This window comes from Cricetulus griseus, assembly GCF_003668045.3.
Source record: "Cricetulus griseus strain 17A/GY chromosome 1 unlocalized genomic scaffold, alternate assembly CriGri-PICRH-1.0 chr1_0, whole genome shotgun sequence".
Lineage (NCBI taxonomy): Eukaryota > Metazoa > Chordata > Mammalia > Rodentia > Cricetidae > Cricetulus > Cricetulus griseus.
In genome coordinates, this window is record NW_023276806.1 from 260,176,199 (window position 1) to 260,199,658 (window position 23,460).

Below are 23,460 nucleotides of genomic sequence, written 5' to 3' on the forward strand. Positions count from 1 at the left end.
GGCCCATTAAAGCGGAGATGGAGTGTGGAGAGAGGGGAAATGGCATGTGTGTGACTCCTTTTGTCTGTGTCGGCTGCGCCGTGTTCCTTCACACCTCATCAGAAAGTCAGATGTGTTCTAAAGCGCAGACATGACAGGGGACAGACCATTCTCCAAGGCTAGGAAGGCAGCAGTTTGAGGCTAAACTTGTGTCTCCTTCCAGATGGCTTTTTGTGTGAGAGAAAACCAGCACTTCACAGACCATCTCCTGAGAGGGAATTAATCAAAATTGATTCAAAACTAGGACCTCCTCAAGGGAGGAAGAGTTGGTGGGCAGATGAGGGTGGTACAGGCTGGCCTGAGACATGGCACAAGGGGGCGGACCATGTGGCACTTGCCACACCTCTCAGCCTCGCCAGGATTTCACCACTCCCAGCCTTGCCTTTCTGGGGCCAGAGTGGTTTAAAAGGGCATTCAAGGACACTAGTCATCTCAGAGTCCCTTTAAGTCTTCCAGAGGCCTCCCTTGGTTTGTCTGGGGTTCATAAGTCAAGGATTTGGGGATGTATTTAAATATATTTAGTATTTTCCTGCCCCCTTCCTAGGAGAGCTACGCAGAGGGTAAGAAACCACCTTGTTCTTGCCTCATCAGCCCTCATCCCTTCCCAGCTTGTCCACCCTCTGGCCTCAGTCTAGCCGGAAACTTTCAAAAGGTCTGAGGTATTTGCAAACATGTCATCAGTGTTAGGTCCCAAAGAAACTCAGGACAAATGGCTAACTGAGATGCCTATTAGCATATCAAAGCTGGTCACCAAGCTCTCTGCTTTGCAAGTATCTGTTACAGAGTCCTGGCTCCTCTCAGCATTTCTCTCTGGTTCCCTATCCTAAACCTCTTCAGTCCCAGCTTCACTCTCTTGGTTCTCATTACCTTGGCTCTACCCTGCCCCTTTCTTGGTTTTCTTGGTCTTCTTTTTGCTGCCCTCTTGGTCTTCTTCTTCTTCTTCTTCTTCTTCTTCTTCTTCTTCTTCTTCTTCTTCTTCTTTTCTTCCTCCTCCTCCTCTTTCTCTCCCCCTCCCCCCTCCGTCTCTCACTCTTCTCCCTCTCATTCTCCTCTGTTTCCTCTCATGGCCTAACCTATTCTGCTGGCCATGTTCAGTCTGGACTCTTCCAGATGCCTCTGGCTGTTCTCTCCCTCATATCCACAGTAAACACCTTCTCTTCAACCATATCTAGAAGTGATCACATCCTCATCTTCATTCAGTCAGCACCAAAGAAAAACTTGGGGCCCAGAACCAGTGGAGGATCTGCCCAAGGCAAACCTGGGTCCAGGCATATTTGATGTCTGGCGTCTCCTGAGTGTCCACTTCCTATAACTATCCTGTGCCAGCACAGGCCATAATCTCTGTCCCTCCCAGATCCTAGAGGAAGAGCTCGCTGTGTCCACAAAGGCAGAGTGTAGGGAGGTACACTCGTGATCCCCCCCCAAGGCTGGTACCTGGTACCCTCCTAAAATGCCATCTGCCCCAGGTGGCTCTGTCATTGCTCCCTGGAAACTGCTTCTCCTTCCAGCACCATTTTCTGTCTGTTCTGTGGTATGCTTTGGCACTTGAGGAGGAAGAGAACACCTGGCATGCGCTTCTAGAGAATGAGCAAATGACTCAGGGATTCCTCACCTAGAGCAGGGGTGGGAGCCCAGGGCTGCGCCTTGCTGTGCCAGTGAGGCACCTTCTGGAAATAGCATTCTGACAGGCAAATGGAAACTACTCTCCCTCCCACATCTGTCCTGGAGGTGTGATGGTCCTGGATGTTGGCTTTCTTGTTTGGACCATGAGGCTGGAAGCTCTGTTTGCTAGGCCCTTCTGTGTTCATGACTGTGCTGACCATGGCACAGTCCTACCTTCTCAACCGAAATCATCATACACAGAGCCTGGAGTTCTGCAGTAGCTCTGAGACTAAATGGGAACAGGCCTGCTACCCAGAGCTGTGAAGACCTTGGTGTCCCTCTGAGGTGAGGGGTGGTTTCCTGTATCACCAAGAGTTGGGCAAGGCACCCTTCTCTCTTGGGGCACCCCTCTGAGTACCAAAGGGCCTCTGGCTGGGGGCTTGACTTTACGGTTTTTGTTTTGTTTGGTTTCTGAGTGATCAAGAAAAGTGGGCTATCCCAGCCTGGTCACTTACCTTGGTTTGTTTGGCTCGACCTTCCCTTCAAACTTTGACAAGTTGTGTTTTCGGAGGCAGGAGCACACCCCAGGGTTGGATCAGCAGAAGCAAGCCTAAGACCCAGTAATCCCCAGTGATGGGCCAGGAGCTCAGTGAACAGGTCCACTCAATGCTGCCTGGCCTTGACCTGCACAGAGGCACTTGCCTTGGAATGCCACTGTTGTTGGGGTATGCCTGGGCAGGGACCCCTGCCTCTCCAGACAGTGCCCAGATCATCAAGCAGGGCCACTTAACAGATCACCACACAGCAAAGCAAGCCAGACCCCTCAGCTCCCAATGAAGAGAGGTCAAGGGTCTGGGGACACTGGGACAAGAGCCGGAGGTATCTGGGCTTCTGAAGAGGTGGCCCCAGTCCGAAGCAGTATCCCCGCATCTGCCTGTAGAAATGGGTTTTCCATGACCACCTGGCCCTAATTGCAGAACACTAGGCTTCCTGTTTGTAGTGAGGAATTTAATTAATTCATTTCCCAACTTGTGGGTCTTTTAAATTTTATTTTTTACTACATTTTTTTAGATTAGCACACAAAGAGGGTTCACTGTAAGACTTTCAGACACTCTCTTGTTCATCCTCTCCACCACCCCACTCCTTTCCCGTCACCTGTCTTCCTCTCGAAAGTCTCAGGAGTTCTCTTACCGCCTGTCCCCTCCACCCTTCCCAGAAGACCTCATTTCCCCACTCCAGTTTGAATACCTGTGCCCCCTGTATACACACACATAGAGAAATTAAAATCTAGATGCACACACGGTATCTGTCTTTCTGGACATGGAGCCCTAAGATGATTTCCACTTCTATTCATTTTGCTGCAAATGTCATGAATTCATCTTTCTCTACAGCTGAATGAAACTCCTTTGTGTGTATAGACCACATTTTCCTTATCCATTCACCCATTGATGGACAGCCAGCTTGCTTCCACTTCCTTGCTGTTGTGAACAGTGCAGCTGGAAACATAGATGTATATAAAAAAAAAAAAATATCTGTGTTAGGTCGGCTTGGAATGGTATGTCTGGGTCATATAGTAATTCCGTTTTTAGGATTGTTGTTGTTTGTTGTTTGTTTTAGAAATCTCCTGTGCTGGTTAGTCTTTGCCAACCTGACACAAACTAAAGTCATTTGGGAAGAGGGAACATTTAACTGAGAAGGTCCCTCCATCAGATTGACTGATGATCGATGTGGCAGGAACCAGCCCACTGTGGGTGATACAATCCCTGCAAAGGTATCCTGGGTGGTATATGGAAGCCAGAGAAGTCTCCATGGCCTTTGCCTTGGGTTCTGCCCTGACTTCCCTGCATAGTGAACTGTAAACTAAATTAAAATAAACCCTTCCCTCCCCAAGATGCTTTTGGTCAAGGTGTTTATGACAGAAGTAGAGAACACCTCCATACTAAATTTCATAGTGGATACACCTTTTTGTAGTCCCACCCAGCAACATTTAAAGGTTGTGGGTTTATATTTTTATTCTTAATCTTTGGAAACTCAGAGCCTCACATGTCCAGGCAAGTGCTCTACCACTGAGCTACATTGCCAGCCCTGGTGAGAAACCATGGGTACATGTAGCTGATGGCCTTGCTTGGTGGTCAAGCAAATCTCTTCCAAACTTGAGGACTGTGAGGCCTTTGGTTGCCCTTAACAGATGCTACACAGGTAGCTAGAGATGGAACACAACATGAGATCAGTATCCCTGGGGGTCAGCAAGGGCCGAAAGAGGAACATGAGAACATAGTGGGGGGCTTGTTTGAGAATTGGAGTATTGACCCCTGCTTGGGATTGGTTACCTACCCTGGCGAGGCATGTCTGGAGGAAATCCTCTGGGTCCCCAGGAAGAAGGGAGCTGTGTCCATAGATTTCATCTCTCCACTATTTGATCTGAGGTACCTAGCAACTGGAAGTGTCAACTATTTTCTGTTGCTGTAACAAAATGCCCGAGCCTAGGGAGCAGCGTCGCTGCAGGCTTCCTTGATCGCTGAGGCTGGTTTACAGTGTATATGCCTGATGGTTCTCAAGGCTGGGGTGTCCAAGAGCAGGATGCTGGCTTCCCTCCAGGGCTTTCTTCCTGCATCATAATGTCTTTGTAACCTGATGAAGGCAGCAGGTGTGCCAGCTTAGACCTCTGCATCTTCCTCTTCCTATATAGCCACTAAGGCGTGCGTCCGGGGAGCCCTTCCTCTGTGAGCTCAATGCATCCCAATTACCTCTTAGAAGCCCCAGCCTCACAAACCATCAACATATAAATTTGGGGAATAAATTGCCAACAGGTGAACTTTGTGGGGGGATGCATTCAGCCAGCACAGGGTGTAAAGTTCTGACTCTTCCCACACGGCAGAGCCTGGGAGGCTCCCATGACAGATGTTCAGTGGCTCTCATCGTCTCAGGGCCTACCAGCTATGCACACAGCAGTCTGCTGGGTTTTTTTCTTTAGTCATCTGGAAAGCATACATACAAATTTCTATAATCTGTAAACTGTGCCAGGTGCTGTGACCATGAAGGTAAGTGAGCATGCTCCAGACTGCCATGAAATGGTGACAGACAGGAAGATACCCTGCCAAGATCAAGGTGAGAAGGGACAGGTTAACCCAAGTATGAGTTGCCCCAGGAACTCTGGTATCAGTTGGTCCCCAGAGTCTCACGAGGCACCCGCTGTGTGCCAGCACTGTTGGGGGTTGGGAGCACTGGGGTTGGATGCCACCAACACCTTCTCTCCAGACCATTGGTTCTAAGGCAGACAATTGAGGGGTTGGAGAGCTAGCTCAGTGGTTAAGAGCACTGGCTGCTCTTTCTGAGGCAGTTCTGGGGAATTGGAAACCTTTTCCTGACCTCTGCACACATGAGGTGCAGACATGCACACAGACAAAACACCCGTACATACACAACAAATAATATATTTTTAATTACTAGAAAGATGGGCAATTGAGACAGGAAACCATAAGCAAGCCACTTACAGAGGGCAGTGATTCAGGACAGAGGGCTTGGCACAGGGTAGGGCCTTGAATGGGCACTGTCTGTGAAGTGGAAGTGTGGGCATTGGCATGGGCCTGAGGATGGAGACAGGAGGCAGTCATTTGCCCCTTCCCTGAGCAAGATAAGGTGTCTGGGACAAGCTCTGAGGTCCGGGTGGAAAATCTAGTGGTGACCTTCAGTGTGGCCAAGTGTCTGTTTGCAATATGTTGCCTAAATGTTTGTGTGGCTTCTCCAGAGGTGCTTGAAGGCAGGTGTGGCACTTCAGGTTTACCCAGCCTTGGGGCATTGCTGACAAGGATGTTGGGGACAGAATGACAAAGAACCTGAGGTTTAACCTTGCCATGTAAGCTGGTGGTGGGGGGAGCATTAGAGGGAGGGGGAATCCTGGGGCTAGAGGCCCAGTGGTTCAAGAAGTAAAAGCAATTCCCTGAATCTTCTCACAGCTCACCCTGGGGAACGGGAGGTCCCACAATGATCTAGAAGTAAGCGCCTCAGTGGTCCAGGAAGGAATAGTCAGAAACTTAAGGGCCAGGAGTCTGGCTTTCCCCCTGGTTTCTGGATGGGTCTCCTCCAGTTTCAGCTGCTTGAGGTCGGGAAATGACGATGGCTCCCTAAGCACCGTGGGCTTTCGTATGAAATTACAGCAGTCCCTTTTCACGCACAAGGGGTGTTCTAAGACTTTCTTTTTCCTGAAACCAAGCCAAGCGCAAGGTCGCAGATCTGCTGTGTACACAGCTGTGTCTCCATTTCCCCCACAGGTGTGCACTGGTTACTCTCCTTGCTGCTGTCACAAAAATCCCCGACTAAAGCAAGGAAGGAAGGGTTGATCATAGCTCTCAGCTTAAGGCTATATAGTTCATCATGGTGGAGGCTCTAGCTACAATGACAGGAGCGTGAGACAGCTGGTTACCTTGTATCCAGTTGGAATCGGTGAGAGAGGAAGAGAGGGAGGGAGAGAGGAAGGGAGAAGAGGGGAGGGAGGGAGAGACAGAGACACTTAGACACACACAGAGACAGACACACAGACAGACATATTGGTACTCAGCTGGCTTCTTCCCTCTTGCCTTTGGATTCAGTTGTGGACACCAGCCCATGGGATGGTGCTGCCATATTCAGAGTGGCTCTTACCCCCTCAGTTCAAGTTCTCCGGAAATGCCTTCACAGTCACCTCCAGAGGTGTGTCTCCTAGGTGATTCCAAATCTCAGCGAGCCAGAAGCCAAGATTAACCATCATGGTGTGCAGACAGGTATACAGGCTTGCCTTAATAACAGCACAGCACGTAGACCCATTTCTCTGCGTACACATGCCTATGGTAAGACTTATACATTAGGGTTAGTATGTGATTAACAGCAACAACTCATACTACAAGAGAACAAGCAATGGCATCTATCCCCTCCCAAACATGACTAGGCAGTGCTCACCTTTCCTACGAGGGTGACATGCAATGACCCAGGGCCTATGGAATGAGATGAGATGGGGTGAGTGACATAGACGTTGTGACTGTGTGGGATTTGGCATGGGCTCCCTGGACACAAACAAGCACTGGAATTCTGAGACAGTCTCTTTGAAACTCAGTGAGCTAGGTGGGTGGGTGTCGTATACACTGGACATGATTCGTGACATCTTGGGCAGGATGGATCGAGGGGGCCTGAGGTTTCAGGTGTCGTGCAATGACTTATTTCCAGGATTTTTTCAATGTGGTATTTCCAGGCCAAGGCTGACCACAGGTAACAGACAGACATCGTGGAAGTGAAGTGGGGGTGGGGTGGGGAGGAAGGGGGATGTGCAGCAGAAAACGGAGACACAGAAATGCATAAAGACGAAATCAGGCACAGGAGATGCTGTTGGTGTTCGGTGTTTCCCATCATGCCACAGTGCCACCCACCCCTTCCATGTGGGGCTAATGCCTGCCTTTCCCAGTGGCCCATGGAGAAGGCACCTTGCCTCCTCAGTAAGCACCATCAAAATCGTGGTTTCCACTCGGCTCCTAAAATTGCACTATGGGAAAGTGAACTGCTCCCTGTGCAGGGGCTAGGCTGACCCTTCTCATCCTGGACTCCTGCAGAGCAAATACTGTGGCATAGACCTGTGGTCTGGGGGAACACTGCCAGCCCCCCCATTGCTCCTGGACTACTCTGACACCTCCCCCTGCTCTTAGTAGATTGCTTAAGAGAGAGTTGGGTGGGGGACACTGGAAATGGAGAAAGGAGGCCCTGGAGGCCAAAGGCAGCACCACCTACAGAAACCTGGCTCTAGAAGCCGAGTAGTCACCTTTTGTCACCACAGCCAGGCCATGGAACATGTGGAGGCCCGTCCCTAGGTTGCCAAGGCAATGCGCAGGCCCCTGCCTGTGAAGAAGGCTATGGGGTTTGACAGGCATTCTTTTCTTGGCCAGTAGAAGGGTATTCATTTTCTTTGACCTGGTTTCCATGGCGTCAGGAATTGTTGCTGTTTGTTTAAAGGAAAAATGCACCAACTTGTGCCATGAGATGGCAAGGACACCGTTGGGTCAGCTAGTCAAAATGGCCTATGCCATCGTCATACCACACACACTCTGAAGACCCTGCACAGGGACAGCTAGGAGCCATTTGAAGATGTGTAACAGTGTGAGACAGAGCCAGGCTGTCATTGCCTCTGTGGTCTAGAGAAGCCGCAGAAAACACAGGCAAGGGATAGGTATGGAGGAAACACACGTGGTCCAAGGCTCCTTGTCAGTGCTTAGATCAAGAAGTCTGGGATCACCTGAGCCTCTTGGAACCAGTTGGACCAAAATGTAATAGGGTTGCTGGACATAGCCTGGGCTTAGCATGACAGACGTACCCCCTGCAGCCTCAAAATCTGAAATCCATACTTGTGTTTCCGGGACAGCTTCCCAAAGGTAACTCTTCAACCAGACACGACATTGAGTGGGGATAGAAAGTAGAAGGTGCTGGACGGGCAAACTCAAAGCAGAAGCAAGGGCAGAGCCAGGAGGGTGACAGAGAGGCTGGGATCATGGCGAGACCAAAGGGGTGGGGCTTGGGAAGGGGCACAGCCCTGAGAATGTCTATTCCCTACTCCTGTCAGGCTCCATGCCCCCTTGCTCAGGCTCCTCCACTCTTAGAGAATGCCCAGGAGCTGGGCACTGGACCAGTGCAGTGTCCATGGAGGTAGGGAGCCTTGAGACTGGTCTGTTATACCCACTCCATCTCTCACCCCTTTTCTGTGACTCCTATGGTCCCAGGCCTGCTCTATAACCCCGTCCTCTTGGACCTCAATCTCATCCATAGTAGCCCTCCAAGGTCACTAAGAGTCCTTTAGGCCTGGATGCTCTCCTGGCCCTGCCCCCAAAACTAAGTAAGCAAGGAGAGCAAGATGAGCAAGGAGAAGTTCCTAGCCCCTCAAAGGCTTGCTCCTGTGTGAGACCCCATGAGAAACAGGCTGGCAAAGGGTTGGGTGGGGGACACTTGGCAGTTCTTATGATGTCAAGGGGTGGACAGGCCAGTTTTGCTTCTGGGCCCTCTGGGAGGCTGGGCCCCCTCCTCACTTGCTGACCATGGGTCCAGAGGGAGGGAAGGTGTGTGGCTAAAACATCTGCTTCCTCAGCCAGCTTTTCTTTGGAAGAGCACAGGACCAGACAGGATAGTGGGCTGAACCTGTCTGGGCCCCAGCTGCTCATTCTGCCATATTCTTCACACTGTGAGGAGCGGCAGGGGTGTTGGGGAGGTGGTCAGAAGATTTCTGAGCAGGGACAGGGAAGCCACAGGTGTTCTGGGGGATCTGAGAGTCCCCTCCCCCAACAGCTGCTTTACCTTCATCCCCTTTAAAGAGTGAAGTTCACACCATGAGGACAACTACTGGCAAAGCAAAGACACATGACTGTGTCTTTGTTGATGGCAGCTACGACAGCCTGGTTGGTCACATTGCACCCAGTAAATCCACACAGTGTTAGGGTGAGAGTTTTGGACCCCTGCAGTCTTCTAAACTCTATGCGGGGGGGGGGCGCAAGGCCATAGACAGCCACGCCAGGCCAGTGGAGACAGCTGGTCACCGAGAACCAGAACTACAGGGGACCTGACAACATCTATTACTTCTCTGGGTGTGGCCTGCAGTGAGAGGCCAGCATCTATTGCCTCAGGGCAGAGATGGTCCTGGGGTGCTGAGACACCTGGCAGGGCTAGTCGGCCCAAAGGCAAAGCTGCCCCCTTCCTTCCAGACAGGTTCCAAGGCTTTGCCAGGCCCTATCCACCCACCCACTCACGCTGGCAGAGAAGGTGGGGACAGTGAGTCAGCAGGGTGGCCCTTCCAACGGCAGGTGACCCGGTCATAACTGCCACAGCCTCAGTCAGAAAAGCCTCTCCTCAGAAAAGGAGAGCCGCCTGCATTGAGGGGTTTAGGAAGATCTCGGGGAGCCTGTCACTCAACTCTGATGGGGGAGGATGGGGCCTGTCAGAGGGCTGGTGACATTTCCCTGGACAGTGATGCTGCTCCTCCAGAAAGGGACAACTACTTGGGGGAAGGTGGCCAATCTGAGCTACTCTGCTACGTGGCCTGGGACAAGCCACTCCCCCTTGTCAGGTCTAGGTGCTGTCCTGTGTAATGGCTCCTTCTGGAGCATTCACAGATTATGCAATGATAAGGGAGAGGTGAAGCTCAATGGGCAAGGCTGGGGGTGGCAGCACAGAGAGGACCACAGAGAGAAGGCACAACTCACCAGAGCCTGGGGTGCAGCCACAACCCAGAGGGGTCAGAAAGCCTCCACTATTTGTTTTGCTTCCCAGATGTCACTTAGGAACACCAGACCCATAATGAGACCTTTGCTACCAAATTTAAATTGCTTTATGACTTCAAATGCGCAGGGAGTTTGCCAGGCTTGGGGAAGGCAGGGTCAGCCCGGCTTAGTATCTCCCATATCAGTTTCAAAGATCAGTGTGCGTTCTCCAGTATGGAGGATGGGAACTTCCCCAGGGAGGGAAGGGGGTCTGTACCCCGGGTATGGTGATTCAGCACCTGCAGTTCCAACCACCCTGAGGCAGGGGGCTTGCTTAAGCCCACAAATGCAGAGCCAGCCTGAAGAGAGCGAAACTCCACCTCGAAAGAGAAGTCGAATATATACTTAGGAGAAGCATACACGAGAAATAATGAACAGTAAGGGCAAGCCACATTTTACTGTTCTGTTGATCTCCATGCGTGATAGGCACGATGCATTTTATATTACACAAATACACATTTTAGAGCTTGCAAAAGAAATTTAGATTATGTCTCATGTGAAGAATTTAAATTTTTTTATTACACCTTGATTTATTTCTATGGATTCGTGTGAGTGTGAGAGCACACATGTGGGAGCAGGGGCCTTGTGTGCCCCAGCAAGCTTGTGGAAGTCAGAGGACAGCTTGTGGGAGAGGTGGTTCTCTCCTGCCACTATTCGGGTCCCGGGGATTGAACGCAGATCATCAGGCTTGACAGCAAGCATCTTTACCCATGAGTAGTTTTCTATCTGTCATTCTGTCTTTGGAAAGACAGTTCTTCATGCCGCACGTTGAAAGCATGTGTTTAGTACCCTATACATCATTGTGCCTCACATTTATTCACCACCCTCCTGCATTTAGACCCGCGTTGCACGCACAGCTTCTGTGATGATGCCACGGGCGTCTTTTTCGGCATGCTGAACTCCTGCATGACTTCTGCCTTTGGATGAGGCTGCCGTGCAGCCGGCCACGCTGAAGACAGTATGCTGTGCCAGCATGTAAGAATTGTGATTCAAAGGAGACACTGTAAACTTCAGATGTTAGAATGGTGTCTGCACTCACTTCCCGGGGCTGAGATAAAGGATCACCAGCACTGGACTGTGTTCCCTCAGGATGCCGAGTGAGTAGGGGACATCACTGCACCCGTACAGCACACCCCCCCCCCCAACTAAACTCCAGGGCAGATCCAGGCTGGGTCTGGAGTCCTCAGAAGGACCTGTCCATGGTCCCTCAGATCCCTCCCTCACCTCTGTCCCACAGCAGCTTCCCTGCCCTGCTGGTCTCTTTCTTCTTATGAGGACCCTGGTCAGTTTGGATTTAGGACACCCCACTGTTCCAGGATGACCCCATCTTCACCAAGAACACTGCAACAGCTCTGTTTTCACACCAGGGTCTTACCACATCTTTGGGGAGGTGCAGTTTGGCCTGATTGGCACCCGTTTGAACTTCCTGGTGGCCAATGATGGGAGTTCATGCCACTGGCTGAGAGTTCACACTGGCGACTGGGGGTTCACACCACTGGCTGAGAGTTCACACTGATGACTGGGGTTCACACCACTGGCTTTGTGTTAATCTGAAGGATCAGTTCTCCTTTTCTACCCAGGTTTCTCTTTCTGGATCTTATCCAAGGCCTCTCGCTGAAATGCAGTTCAACCTGTTTAACCTAAAAGTGAGAACTGGTGGTTAGCACAGGCAGGTGCAAAGGGCGAGACAGACAGAGCCACCTGGGTCCTTACACCATGCTGTCCTGCTCGCCTCCTTTCCCCCAGTTTCTCAGCTCAACTCCCCGGTGTGGGCTTTGTTCCCATTCTCCTTACCTTCGTAGGAAAGTTCATACTCTCATGGGTTTCCCCACAATACATGTGTTGAAACCTGATCCCAAGGCTGAGTGTGGGGAAGTGTCCCAGATGGGCTCTCCCACACAGACGGATCGAGGTTATTAGCAGGAGGGGGTCCCTTTACTGTCCTGTCTTGCTCTCTGTCTGCCACCGTGGGCTGACACAGAGGTAGGCTCTCACCATGTACCCCTGCTGTGGGCTTTCCAGCCTCCTGACTAGTAAGAGGATGTGTCTGCTCCCTGGAGACAGTCTGCTTTGTGCTTCCGGGGAAGGGGTCTGTTGGCAGCAGTGTACAGTGGGCTCAGAGAGGTGCCACCATTTCCAGGTATATGGGACTCAGAAAGATGTCTACTCCTGTAGCTCCAGTTTGTCTCAGAGATGTCGTTTATCAGCCAGGGAAAGTTGTACTTAAACTCTGGGAGTTGGGTATAGGTCAGCCACCCAAACCCCAGAAACAGTGTAAAAGAGCTGGCTCCGGGAAGCTATTACCAAACAAAGGAGTCAGACTTTTTTGGTTGACCCAAATCAAGAGATGCCCAAAATAAATAAATGATTCTTCTCATTTATCCTGAGAGCTTTTTGTATATTAAAGGTATTGGTCCTTTACATCTTTCTTATATATGTTTTTTGTTTTCTTAGTTTGCCTTGGTGGGTTTTGTCCCTCTGAGTCCAGAGGCTGTCTTTGCATCTCAGTGTGACCATGGTACCCTTTCTTGGAAGCTTGTCACCAGACCATGTTCTCAGGGTACGAACAATGCCACTGAAGAGAAGAGAATACACAGCTAGTGGTCAGCAAGTGGTTGGCATTGAGAAGCTTATTGTCATTCACACAGACGTCACAGGTGAACGTAGAGCCAAGAAGTCGTGGCTGTCCCTGATGAAGGTCGGTGGGGGTGGTAAAAGACTGTGCAGAAAGAGCAGACACCAAGGGCTGCTCCACCCAGTACACAAGTCCTCACTCAATCTTAAAAAGCGATAAGAAATGTAACTTTGATCTGGTGAGCCTTTTGATTGAGCTGTGAATTAAACGCAAATAGGTGGTGCACCTCTCCCAGAAGCTGGCACTGCCCTGTGGGGGAGGAACCAGGTGGGGCCAGGGAAGGGACGAGAAGTCTGGATGGCATGGTGTACCCTCCAGTCGCAGGTCTGGCCAGAATAGATTCTGAAGCATCTTTGTTGGCACCTGGCTTTTTCCTTTTTATGACTTAAATTCAAGAGTCACAGGAGAGGAGGAGGAGGCAGAGGAGGAGGAGAAGGAGATGGCAGATGGCCGTGTTGATGAAGGAGTTGCTCCTCACTCTGTAGCTTCCCATAGCTGGGGAGCAACAGAGAAGTATCCCCAAGGAAAGTGGCCCTATTCATGCTGGAACCATGTCCCCAACCTGCAGGGAGACACCCCTGAGGGTCTAGCTGGCTCTGGCTATAGGGTCTGACCTATCCACCCCACAGACACTACCCAGGAAGGAAAGATGTCATGACAGCAGCCCCCGGGAAGTGACTTAGTCCTGGGTGGGGGCACAGAGGATATGAGCAACAGAGGGATGGACAAGTTAGAGGGGCGGACACTAGTGCAGCCTGAAGGACTCAGTGCCCGGGTCCCCTGTGCTGAACAAATAATAGAGGGAAGGGAAGAAGCAACCTGCCCTCCCAGGGTGTGGGTTCCAGTGTCACCTCTGAGGGAGGCTGGGACAACCTGGCTTCCCATGCGGAGTTACACACTCCTAGGTGGGCGTGGCAAAGCACACTCAGAAAGTGTTTGCCATTTTGCTCAGGGCACTTTGGCAATGTGCAGCCTCAGTGTCCCCTCCTTCATTTTACTTGTAGTCTCTCAGTCCCCTGGGCTGACGTCCCCTGCTACTCTCTGCCCAGATAAGGCCACCCTATGTCCTGTGGGGGGAGGGACCCTGATGAGACAGGCCAGGCCAAAAGCTACCAAACCACAAATGCTTTGATGGAGTAATGGGAGAGAGAAAGAGACTCAGTGGATGTCATGGGCTGGGGTGAGGGCTGGAGGCTGGGACACTGGGGAGACAAGTCCCTAGTAGGATAAACACAGTACACTCGTGGTCATGACTTCCCCAAGTACCTCCACCAGAACAAGAGGAGGCCCTGTTCCCAGCAGCCTGCTCAAGGGAAGTCAGTGCTGGATGGGATGCGGAAGTGCTCACCAACTCTGGGAGACTCCTTTTATGGGGAAACCTTGGAACCCAGTTTGAAAAAGCCAGCTATGTGCTTCCCTTCCTGGGGGTCTGCGAGGAGGTCAGTCCACAATGGCGCTATGCTTGCTTTGGTATCTGGAGTGCAGCTTAATGGGCTTACGAGGCACTGTCTAATGGACGGCAAGCTAGTACATGATCAACTGCACAGATGAACCTCTGTGCATGCTTGTGTGTTTGTTTTTCTGTGTGCACTCACGAATGTGCGTGTGTGCTTGCTCATGTGTGCACAGGTGTGCGCAGGGCTATGTGTGTGTGCTTCGTGCTCCTAGGTCAGTGTCATGAATGTGTGTTTGCCATTGTATACCTATACTTGCAAGCACCTATGCCCACATACATGCGTCTATGCATACAGTGGACTGAGTGAGTTGGCCCGTGTGCTTGCACGCTCTATTTACCCTGGAGCCTGGATAGAGCACCCAACTGCTGGGGTGACCCGTGGAGAGGTCAGGGTGAGTCAGCTTAATTGGAAACCAACAGGAAAGAGTGAGATCATCGTGCTGGACGAGACAAAGCTGCATGAGGGCGAGGGTCAGCACTGTGTACTTAAACTCCATATCAAAATAGGATCCAGGAAAGTGACTGTGATGGAGATTCCCACCCCCAGGGCACTAGTATGAGGAGAGCTCCAGAGAACTAGGCCAAATGTCCCTCCTTCTTAATGACCAGACCTTATGGCAACACATGACACTCCAGCTACTGTTTTGGCTGAGGGAGGGTGACCCCTACACTGACCAGGGAAGGTCTTCTCTGCTTCCAGCCTGCCTCATGCTTTGCAGCCTGACTTCTGCCCCTATTGTCCCATCAGCCTTGGGCAAATTTACTCAGCTCAGACAGATCCTGAGCAGCACAGAGGGGCCCAGGTGTTATTAATGAGGTGAAGCAAAGTGGTTTCTATTTGGTCTGTGTCTGTACATCTCTGCTTGATCAAAATCTGTAATCAGCCTGTCTGAGACCCCAAGAGCAAAAGTCAGCCAAGAGGACTAGGAGTTGCTCATGGCTGCCTCGCGTCACTGTGGTCTCTAATACAGAGCTCTGTTCTACCTGGGGCCCCAGAGGGCAGACCCTGTTGCACACAATAGTCAGCTGTTCTCGAAGCTTCTCTGTCCTTCCATCTCCACGGCCCCATTGGGGATCGATTGGATTCCTGGGATGGACTCCAAAAACAACTTCCTTTATTCATGTCCGGGCTCAGGCCTGCCCTTTGGGGACCCATGCTAAGCCAAATTCTGTGTGGACAAAGCCAGAAGCTCAGAGCAAAGAGAAGATTTCAAGGCCATACACCTGGTCTACTGGTTTCTGGCCTGTGTGAACCTCAAGGGCAAGGCAGGGAGCTGGGATGAGTAATGGCCTCCCCTCTGTCCTGTTGGATCATCCAGACAGCAGAAGTCCAGCAGGAAGGGCCGGCCCAAAGACCAGATGGGCGGTGTGGGCAAAGGCGATGGAAACAAAGAGACAGCCCACCGGTTTGCCCACTCAAGGCCCACACAAGACTTGGCACCATCACTGTCAAAACCTGTTTCTTTTCCAAAACTGAGCCCAATGATCCCTCCTGAAGTTGGAAATGATGTCAACTAGAATTAAGGTGTTTTATTAAGGCTGTGCAATGTACTAGACCTCACATTGGTAATGAAGCCATCCTGAAAGTAATTCTTTGCTGCTCTTAGAGGTCTTGAGAGGAGTTCAAGTTGCCCAGCCAAGCAGAGCACACTGGGAAAATCCCATCAGCAGCTGCATCTCCTCCAGTGTGACCACTGGAGTTTCCTGGGGAACCCACCTGAGGAAGTCTGATCTGTTAAGATCTAAATTTAAACAACATGCAAGTAACAGAGAAGTTACATAGTGGTTGCCAAGAAGGGTCCTTCCCGTATGGTCTGACATGCTCTTCTGTATACCACAAGTCACTTCAGCTGGGGTCCAGGGCATATGGGCTCGAGATGGGGCAGTCGTTACTTCTAAGAAGCTCTGCATCCCAAGGGGACACTCAGATGGCTTGCCCACTGGGTGCCTCAAGGGACCAGTGATGGCCTGTCTCAACATACAAAGCCACCAATTTCAGCCATGCCATGCTGTTGCCTGATCCCTGCTGGCGTTGCTTATCCCTGACAGGCAGGAACTTGCAGGGCACTCTAGGGCAGATCACATTAGACAGAGAGCAATGTGAATTCCACAGAAAGTAAGAGGATAGATGTCCCAGCATCGTCAGGAGCCAAGCTCTGGGCACTTACCATTACCTGACTGAGATGGCAGATGAATTCCTAGGGCTGCAGCACAAATGGCCACAAAGCCAGGTGGTGGGTAGGCCGGTAATCCCAGCCCACCCACCCACCCATGAAAAAACCCGTGGGACTTCAGAGGCCTCTGCAATGCAGACTACAGAGCCCACCTGTCTCAACCCACACTCCACCAGCATGGGAGGGAGGGAAAGAACACTTCAAACACTAACACCACGGGAGTCTTGTGTAAATGTCTTGAGGCTACAGAACAAGGCACACCGACTAAGGGCTCCAACCAGGTTCACTAATCTCATGAATCCTGAATCTGGATGTCCCAGGCCAAGCTGAAGGTGGATATGAGAAGCTGGACATGATTGCAGAGCTCAGCTTTCCTTGTGCTCACAAGCTCTGATGACCTGGCGACACCAGCAGGGCTCTAACAGGGCAGAGCCAACTGTGAGTGTTCAACTTCACATCAAATTAACATAAAATACAGTTGGTGGCTCCCGCCAGCCAACAGACACTTCATATCCCTGCCTCCTCTCCACATCGGATAGCTTTCCTAAAAGAACATAAAAGAACAAACTCCATTAAGGCCAATGTGGGTGGCACCACAGATGGGCAGGTACCAAGTGGGCTCACAGAGCCCCCAGGCCCAACAACAAAGACAGATGAGGCACGTGGGCCCGACAGCTATGTAAGATCCCTGGGTTGTTGCCACAGAAAGTTGGGTTATACCGAACTCTTTTTTGAAAGCTGTTCTTTGCAAAATGGCTTTAAATGAGCCAGCATGTCCACAGAGGACAGTGCAAGGACCAGCCACATTGGATCAGGGGTAGAAAGCCATGGCTAGAGTTCAGATAGGCAAAAAGGGCATTCCGTGGGGCAGTCTGTCAACCTGGCCCCTAAAACAGCTTCTGGGGCCAGAGGCTGGATGCCCTTGACTTCCCAAACTGCTCTGCCTGGTCCTTCTGTAAGGGGCCCTGCATGAAGGGTGTGGGGCAAGAAGGGAGGGCTGCATTTCCAGAAGGTTCTTTCTGGATACAGGGGTAATGTGTGAACCTGGGGGTTTCTCTAGCTTGTTTGGTTTCCTCTATTAAAATCTGAGGTTGGGGCCCTGTCAGCTAGGCCTGCTGAATCCTGCATTCTGGTTGTTGCCTTTGCTGTGCTGGGATTCCAGCCTTCCCAGTAAAGCTGGGGTCAGGCTGGTTCCCTGTGTTCTTTCTGATATGTACCCTGTTCCTGCCTGGTGGAGGAGACGCTCCAGAGCTCTCTCATCTCCCTCCCGGCTCCCTGCTCCCCCGGAGCCTCTGGTGCTGCTGCACCCATGGCAGCTGGTGTTTACTCGCGCCTCCTGCCTGGCCCCAGCTCTCAATCTCCGCGGCTCTCTCTGACGAACGCCTGCTGTCCTTTCTACTTCGCAGGGGGAGGAAATGGAGGTTCAGAGAGGACCAAGAATGCTTCTCAGCTGAAGGAGGCGTCGTTAGGATCTGCACCCACGCCATTGCACCTCGTCCCAAACTTCCGTTTGGCCATCTGTCTTCCAGAAACCCTCTGACAGCACATCCGGCAGATGCCTTGGGTTGTTCCTCATAGACCTATGTGGAAGCCAAAATACTGCTGGTGCCCCAGAGAGAGGAACCTGAGGGAGATCCTCGGTTCTGTCCCTGGGGAAGCCTTCGGGGACTCCAGGCTGGGCTGTGCATTGGCTGATGGTGGGTGGCTGCATCCTCACACCTGTGGTAATACAGTTCCCTTTGACTCCAATCATGCCTAGCTCCAGGCCTGGGGAAAAAGAAGAGGGAGGGTGGTGACTGGGCCATCTTTCAGGAGGAGGCCAGTTTAACCAGGGAGACACCTCAGCAACCAAGATGCTATTCTGGGAGTGCCAGTAAGCACCAGCGACCGCCCTACAACACCCTTTGTGGATGGTCTCCGCCATGCCCTCCAAGCCCTCAGTGGGTCAGTCCTGAGACTCACTTTTTCTCCCCATTCAAGATTCTCAGAAGATATTTTGGGGGTGAGAATCAGTCACACAGGCTCAAGGGCCACATGGGGCAACAGGTCCCTGTGAGGATCAGGCCAGGTGGGATGCCAGCAATGGGATAAGGGATGATTACACAGGTGAAAGATTGTATAGCACTGACTACTGGCCACGCCCATTATGGCTATGTCAGTCACCTGACTGTTGCCTCCCTTCCAATCACTCTAGTCTCCCAGTCCCGGAGAGGAACCACTGCGTTTTATCTTAATCCCTGACATGGCCTTGCTGTCCCTGGCGAGACAGTCAGACGCAAGTTAAGTCAATTCCTAGAGATATCCAAGAGTTTCCTACAGGATGCCTTTCAAATACTACCTACCCTTGTCGGGAGGTGGTGCGCACGCCTTTAATCCCTGCACTTGAGAGGCAGAGGCAGGCAGATCTCACTAGTTCGAGGCCAGCCTGGTCTACAGAGTGAGTTCCAGCACCACCAGGGCTGTTACACAGGGAAACCCTGTCTCAAACAAGCAAACAATCAATTGCTACCTAACCCAACCTCAGTCCTTGGCCCCAAAGTCACCCAGATCACCTTGCACTCGTCACAACCTGTGACAGTTCTCACTCCCACACTGGACCGGCCTGTCCTCAGGTGCTTGCTTGTCTGGCCTCACCAGTTCCCTCCCATAGAAACCACATTGGGCCCCTGCCCACCTTTCCCTGGCTCCCTCTGCTTCCTGGCTGACTCCTGGCTCTCCTGTGTGGCTTCCCTTGGGGATGGCTCCTCATAGAGTCTTGCATGTTTCTTCACTGGAAACAGTCATGTTCCTGGTGTCCATGATGACAAAGCTATGCTTTACCTGACCTGTGGTGCTCACGAGAGACTGAGGCAGCAGAAGGACTGTTTCAGGTCAGCCTGAGCTATGTCATGAGAGAGAGAGAGAGAGAGAGAGAGAGAGAGAGAGAGAGAGAGAGAGAGAGAGAGAGAGAGAGAGAGAAAATAAAAGCCAAGAAAATAGGGTCTAGAAACTTCTGCCCCAGAAGCAACCCAATGGCCATGTTTAGGAGCAAAATCTTGTGATCTCTGGCCCAGGTAGACACAGGGGTGCTTGTGGCTCGAGCAAGCATTACCCCACAGGGATTCTACACCTTGTCCCCCACCTTCTCACCACATTCAAGCTGAGCAGCTGTGCAAAACCCCCACATCGCTCAAGAAATCCACTGCAGTGGGGGGAGGGGGCACAGAGGGGCTCTGGTTATGGTTCAGAGCTTTTCCCAGTATAATTTGAGCTACTCACAGTCCTGAGTCACTATCTAGACCCCATTTGGGGCCACAAGGGCCAAAGGGCCGAGGACTGGCTGCGGACTTGGTGAGACAGGCTCTCAATGTAACCCAGTAGTCATCAGTGTTCTACCAGGCCCGTAGCCATGCTACTGACCTTCACAAGACTGCACTTCCCTCGCTGCTGGGTAGCATTCACGAGGGGCCGCTAATCTCGCTACATTCTCTGCTCAGCTGGCCCTAGGATGGAGCCTGGCTGGCCAGAGGCATCCTCACCTGTCATCCTGCCCACCCACTCTGCCCGCAGCCCACACTGTCTCAGCTGTATTAATCTTCACAGCCGGTCCTCTCCCTGAGTCTCCGCAGTCCACACCTTCCCGCCTGCACCTTCCATGGCCTTGTTGTTTAAGCTGTTCTAACCCTTAGACAGGTCAGTCCCCTTCTTCAGCCTCCTGGTCCTGAGCTTGGCCAGAGGCAAACGCTGGTTCCACGAGTCCCCTGGCACTTTCTCCCTCTAAAAGGATAATCTTGTCTTCTCCCCGTGTATCCCCTAGTTGGATCTCAGGGGTCACTTTGCAGAAGGTGGAGAGAAAGAGCAGGTCTGAGGAGGTTTGAGACTCCTGCCCCTGGGTGACAGATGATTGCACCAACCTGGTCCCTATAGGACCCAGAGGGAAGGTTCTTTCTACAGAAAGCATGGGGCTGCCCATCAAGACTGAGTGAGTACCATCAAGGCTGAGTGAGTACATGCTCTAGTGTGGCCTATTCTCTTTGAGGGTCCTTGGGTGGACTCAGGGTCCAGTGCCTGTGGCTGGGACTGCTCTGCAGATGTCACCTGGCTGCTGTTGGCAGTATATCTGGCTGTCGGGTGCTGGGGCTTAGGGGCTGTACCCAGAGGTTCTGACCATTCCAGGCCTTTTCCTAAAGGACAGTGTCAGATACCCTGCCCCCAGATCCACCCCATGCCACCAGGATGTCAAATCCTGTGACTCCACTAGTACCATCCGTTTCCTTGATTTCACTGTTGGGAGTGCTGTGAAGTCAGAGACTGTCGTCTCCAGCTCCATTGGCACAGGAAGAATTTGCCAAGCAATTTTTTTCTGGAACTTTCCATGGCTGTTGGACAGCTGGTCTGGGGAGTAGAATTACTACCACAGCAACAAAGTGTACAGTCCCAATGGAGGCTGCTCTCCTCCCTACCACCCTCACAGGGGTTGGGCCCTCATAGTAACCCTGTCCCTGGGGACATGTGTGGGCCGATGAGCCCTGGCCCTGCACCAAGTGGGTGGATGAACACCTGAGTGGCCAGAACAGGAATTGGCAGGGCCTTTGAGAATAGAGGTCCCTGAGAGTGTGACTGCCACTATTAGCATCACCCTGTGGAAAGAGGACTTCAGATGTCCTGCACAGGTAGAAAAGCAGTCTTCAGGATATCTTGTATGGCTAAGTGTCCAAATTGCCACCATCAGGGGGACTCTAGCATCAGGAGTGCGTTCTCTGTTCTCCTGGAGGTTAAGGAGCAAGACCACGCTCCCTCTGACAGCTCCAGGGAGGGCCCCTCCTGTCTCTCCCGCCTCTGTCTCTTGTCACACGCTGCCTTCCTTCTTCATGTGTGACTGTCAATGTAAGGTCCCTCTTCTTATAAAAGCATGGTCATTGGATGAGGGCCACCCCACTCTAGTGTGACCTCATCTGAAGCAACACTTCCCAAAAGACCCCATTTCCCAATAAAAATGAGGTTCTGATCTGACCTGAATTTTTAGGAAATGTTACTTTATACAGTGTGTGGGTTTGTTTATTTATTAAGACAGGGTCTCCTTATATAGTCCATAATGTCAACCTTAGAATACTCCTGCCTTCCCATCCCAAGTGTTGGGATTGTGGGTCATCATGCCCCCGACAATATGTACTTTAAGAAAACCAAATTCTCGGGCTGGAGAGATGGCTCAGAGGTTGAGAGTGCTGACTGCTCTTCCAGAGGTCCTGAGTTCAATTCCCAGCAACCACATGGTGGCTCACAACCATCTGTAATGAGATCTGGTGCCCTCTGCTGGTGTGCAGATATACATGGAAGCAGAGTATTGTATACATAATAAATAAATAAAATCTTTAAAAAAGAAAACCAAATTCTCAGAGTGATGCACCCAAAGCCCTGGATATGTACCCAGCCCTGGAATCGAGTCCTTGAGGTCCATTCACAGCCACACTGGGTGAGCCAGCACCCCCTAGCACTGCTTCCCCTGGGAGCCTGGAACCTCAGAGACGCATGCCGAGGTACATGGCACCGATCTACTCCCCAATCCAAGGCAGGCCTTACAGATAAAACAGGGTCAGATATCCATGGTATGGTCTTGTGTAGCAAAGCTACGTGTGGCGAGGAACTCCGCACCTGGGACAAACCAATGCCATTGCTCTGCAGCGAGACCAGCCAGCCATGGGATGAGATGAGCCATGAAGAGAACAGTGGGGATGCCAGACTTGGGTCTCTGTCTTTTGTTGCACGAGTTCTAATTGGTCTTAATAATAATAAAAAAATCAGAGTCAAAAATAAGGGAAAATGTCGAAAGATCAGAGAAACAAAGGAGCAAGCCATAGCCACACCTTGCCTTTCGAACTTTTGCGGCGGGGGGGGGGGACGGTGAGCTCCTATCTCCTCCCACCTTATATCCTTCTCTCCACCCAACCATATCTCTTCCCATATATCTTTTCAGACCTCCAGACCTCTATGGTTAGCTAGTGGCTAGCTCCACCCTCTCACCTTCAGGCAAGCTTTATTTGTTAAGAGCACAAACAAGTTATCAGCACACTCTTTGCTCACTTTTTATCTTTCCAGTTGTCCTTTCAGATATGGGGTGGGTCTTTTCCCCAATCAGTGGGGTGGCCTATAGCTTCACTAGCATCAGTATTGACCTTACAAATGCTGGAGAAAGAGTACCCACAGCGCGCGCGCGCGCGCGCGCACACACACACACACACACACACACACACACACACACACACGCTCGCCTATGCCCCACCCTGCTGTGGGAAAGGCTGTGGAACATAGGTGCACTCTACCTCATATGTCTGCTGTTTTTAGGACACAACTAGGATACCCAAGAGACATGGAAATGACCCAAAGAACTCACCAATGATTTTGACTAAGCAATGTTATTCTGACTGAGGAAGAAGTAGGTGTGGCCCTGTGTGAGCATCAGTCAGAGTCACTCACACACTAGGGTGTACACACAACCATTTCCTCACCATCTCAGGCTCGGTGTAAAAGCTTCCCTGTGGCTAATCGTACGGCAGTGAGAAAGAGAGCCACATGGGTGATGCAGCTGTCATCTAGGGAACGCAATGCTGAGTGAGAAGTGCTAGTTACAGAAGGCTTCATGCCTCATGCTGCAACCTGGAGGCAACTAGCTGCCTCACTAAAACCCCACCTCTCAGTGGTGTTGTCTGGATGCATAGCGCATCCTGAGGTCTTACAGTGCTGGGTCTCATGGACAGTGGGGCACAGTTCAGGTGCTGAGGAGGAGGTAGGCAGGCTAGAGAGGGAGTGGCGGGCCCAGAGAGCACTCTGAGACCCTGTGGACACTTGGGCTTGAGGGAGGAAAAGGTCCTCCTTGCAAGGAGTCATCTGGAGGGCTGGGGACAGGGCACTCCCAAGTGATATGAGGTGGGAGCATCAGGGCAGCTCCAGGATTCATGAGAAGGTGCCGGGGTCAGGGGTGAAGAGTCCATTCCCAGACATTCCTCTGAGCCAGCAGGCACACAAGTGCTCAGAAGTATGTATCTCCACAGAGGTGCCCCAGAGACACAGCAGCTGACACTGGCCGGTTGTGAACCCTGCTGTGAAAAGCCACTGAGCCTTTTTTTATACATTAGCTACCTACCGAGACAGCACTGTGTGCTCTGGCCTGGGCACACTAACAGGCTCATGGTCAGGGCACCAGGCTAATCACGCAAGCGTGGTTTGGGGTCTGGATGCTTTTCTATTTGAGGACTCTGGAGTGTGGATACCATAAATGGTCAAACACAGTCTGATCACACAGCCTCCTCAGTA

The 23,460-nt window shown here is 51.6% G+C and overlaps 1 protein-coding gene across 1 annotated transcript in view; it reads right to left on the bottom strand.

Annotated features, from left to right (window-relative positions):
* Positions 1–10,282: 10,282 nt before the first annotated feature.
* Hsf2bp (heat shock transcription factor 2 binding protein) overlaps positions 10,283–23,460 on the bottom strand; it is a 145,810-nt gene continuing 132,632 nt past the window's right edge. Inside the window, exon 9 of the mRNA XM_035451811.1 lies at positions 10,283–11,545. Within this exon, the coding sequence (XP_035307702.1) occupies positions 11,541–11,545 (5 nt within the window). The 3' untranslated portion in view covers positions 10,283–11,540. The remainder of the gene's footprint in view (positions 11,546–23,460) is intronic.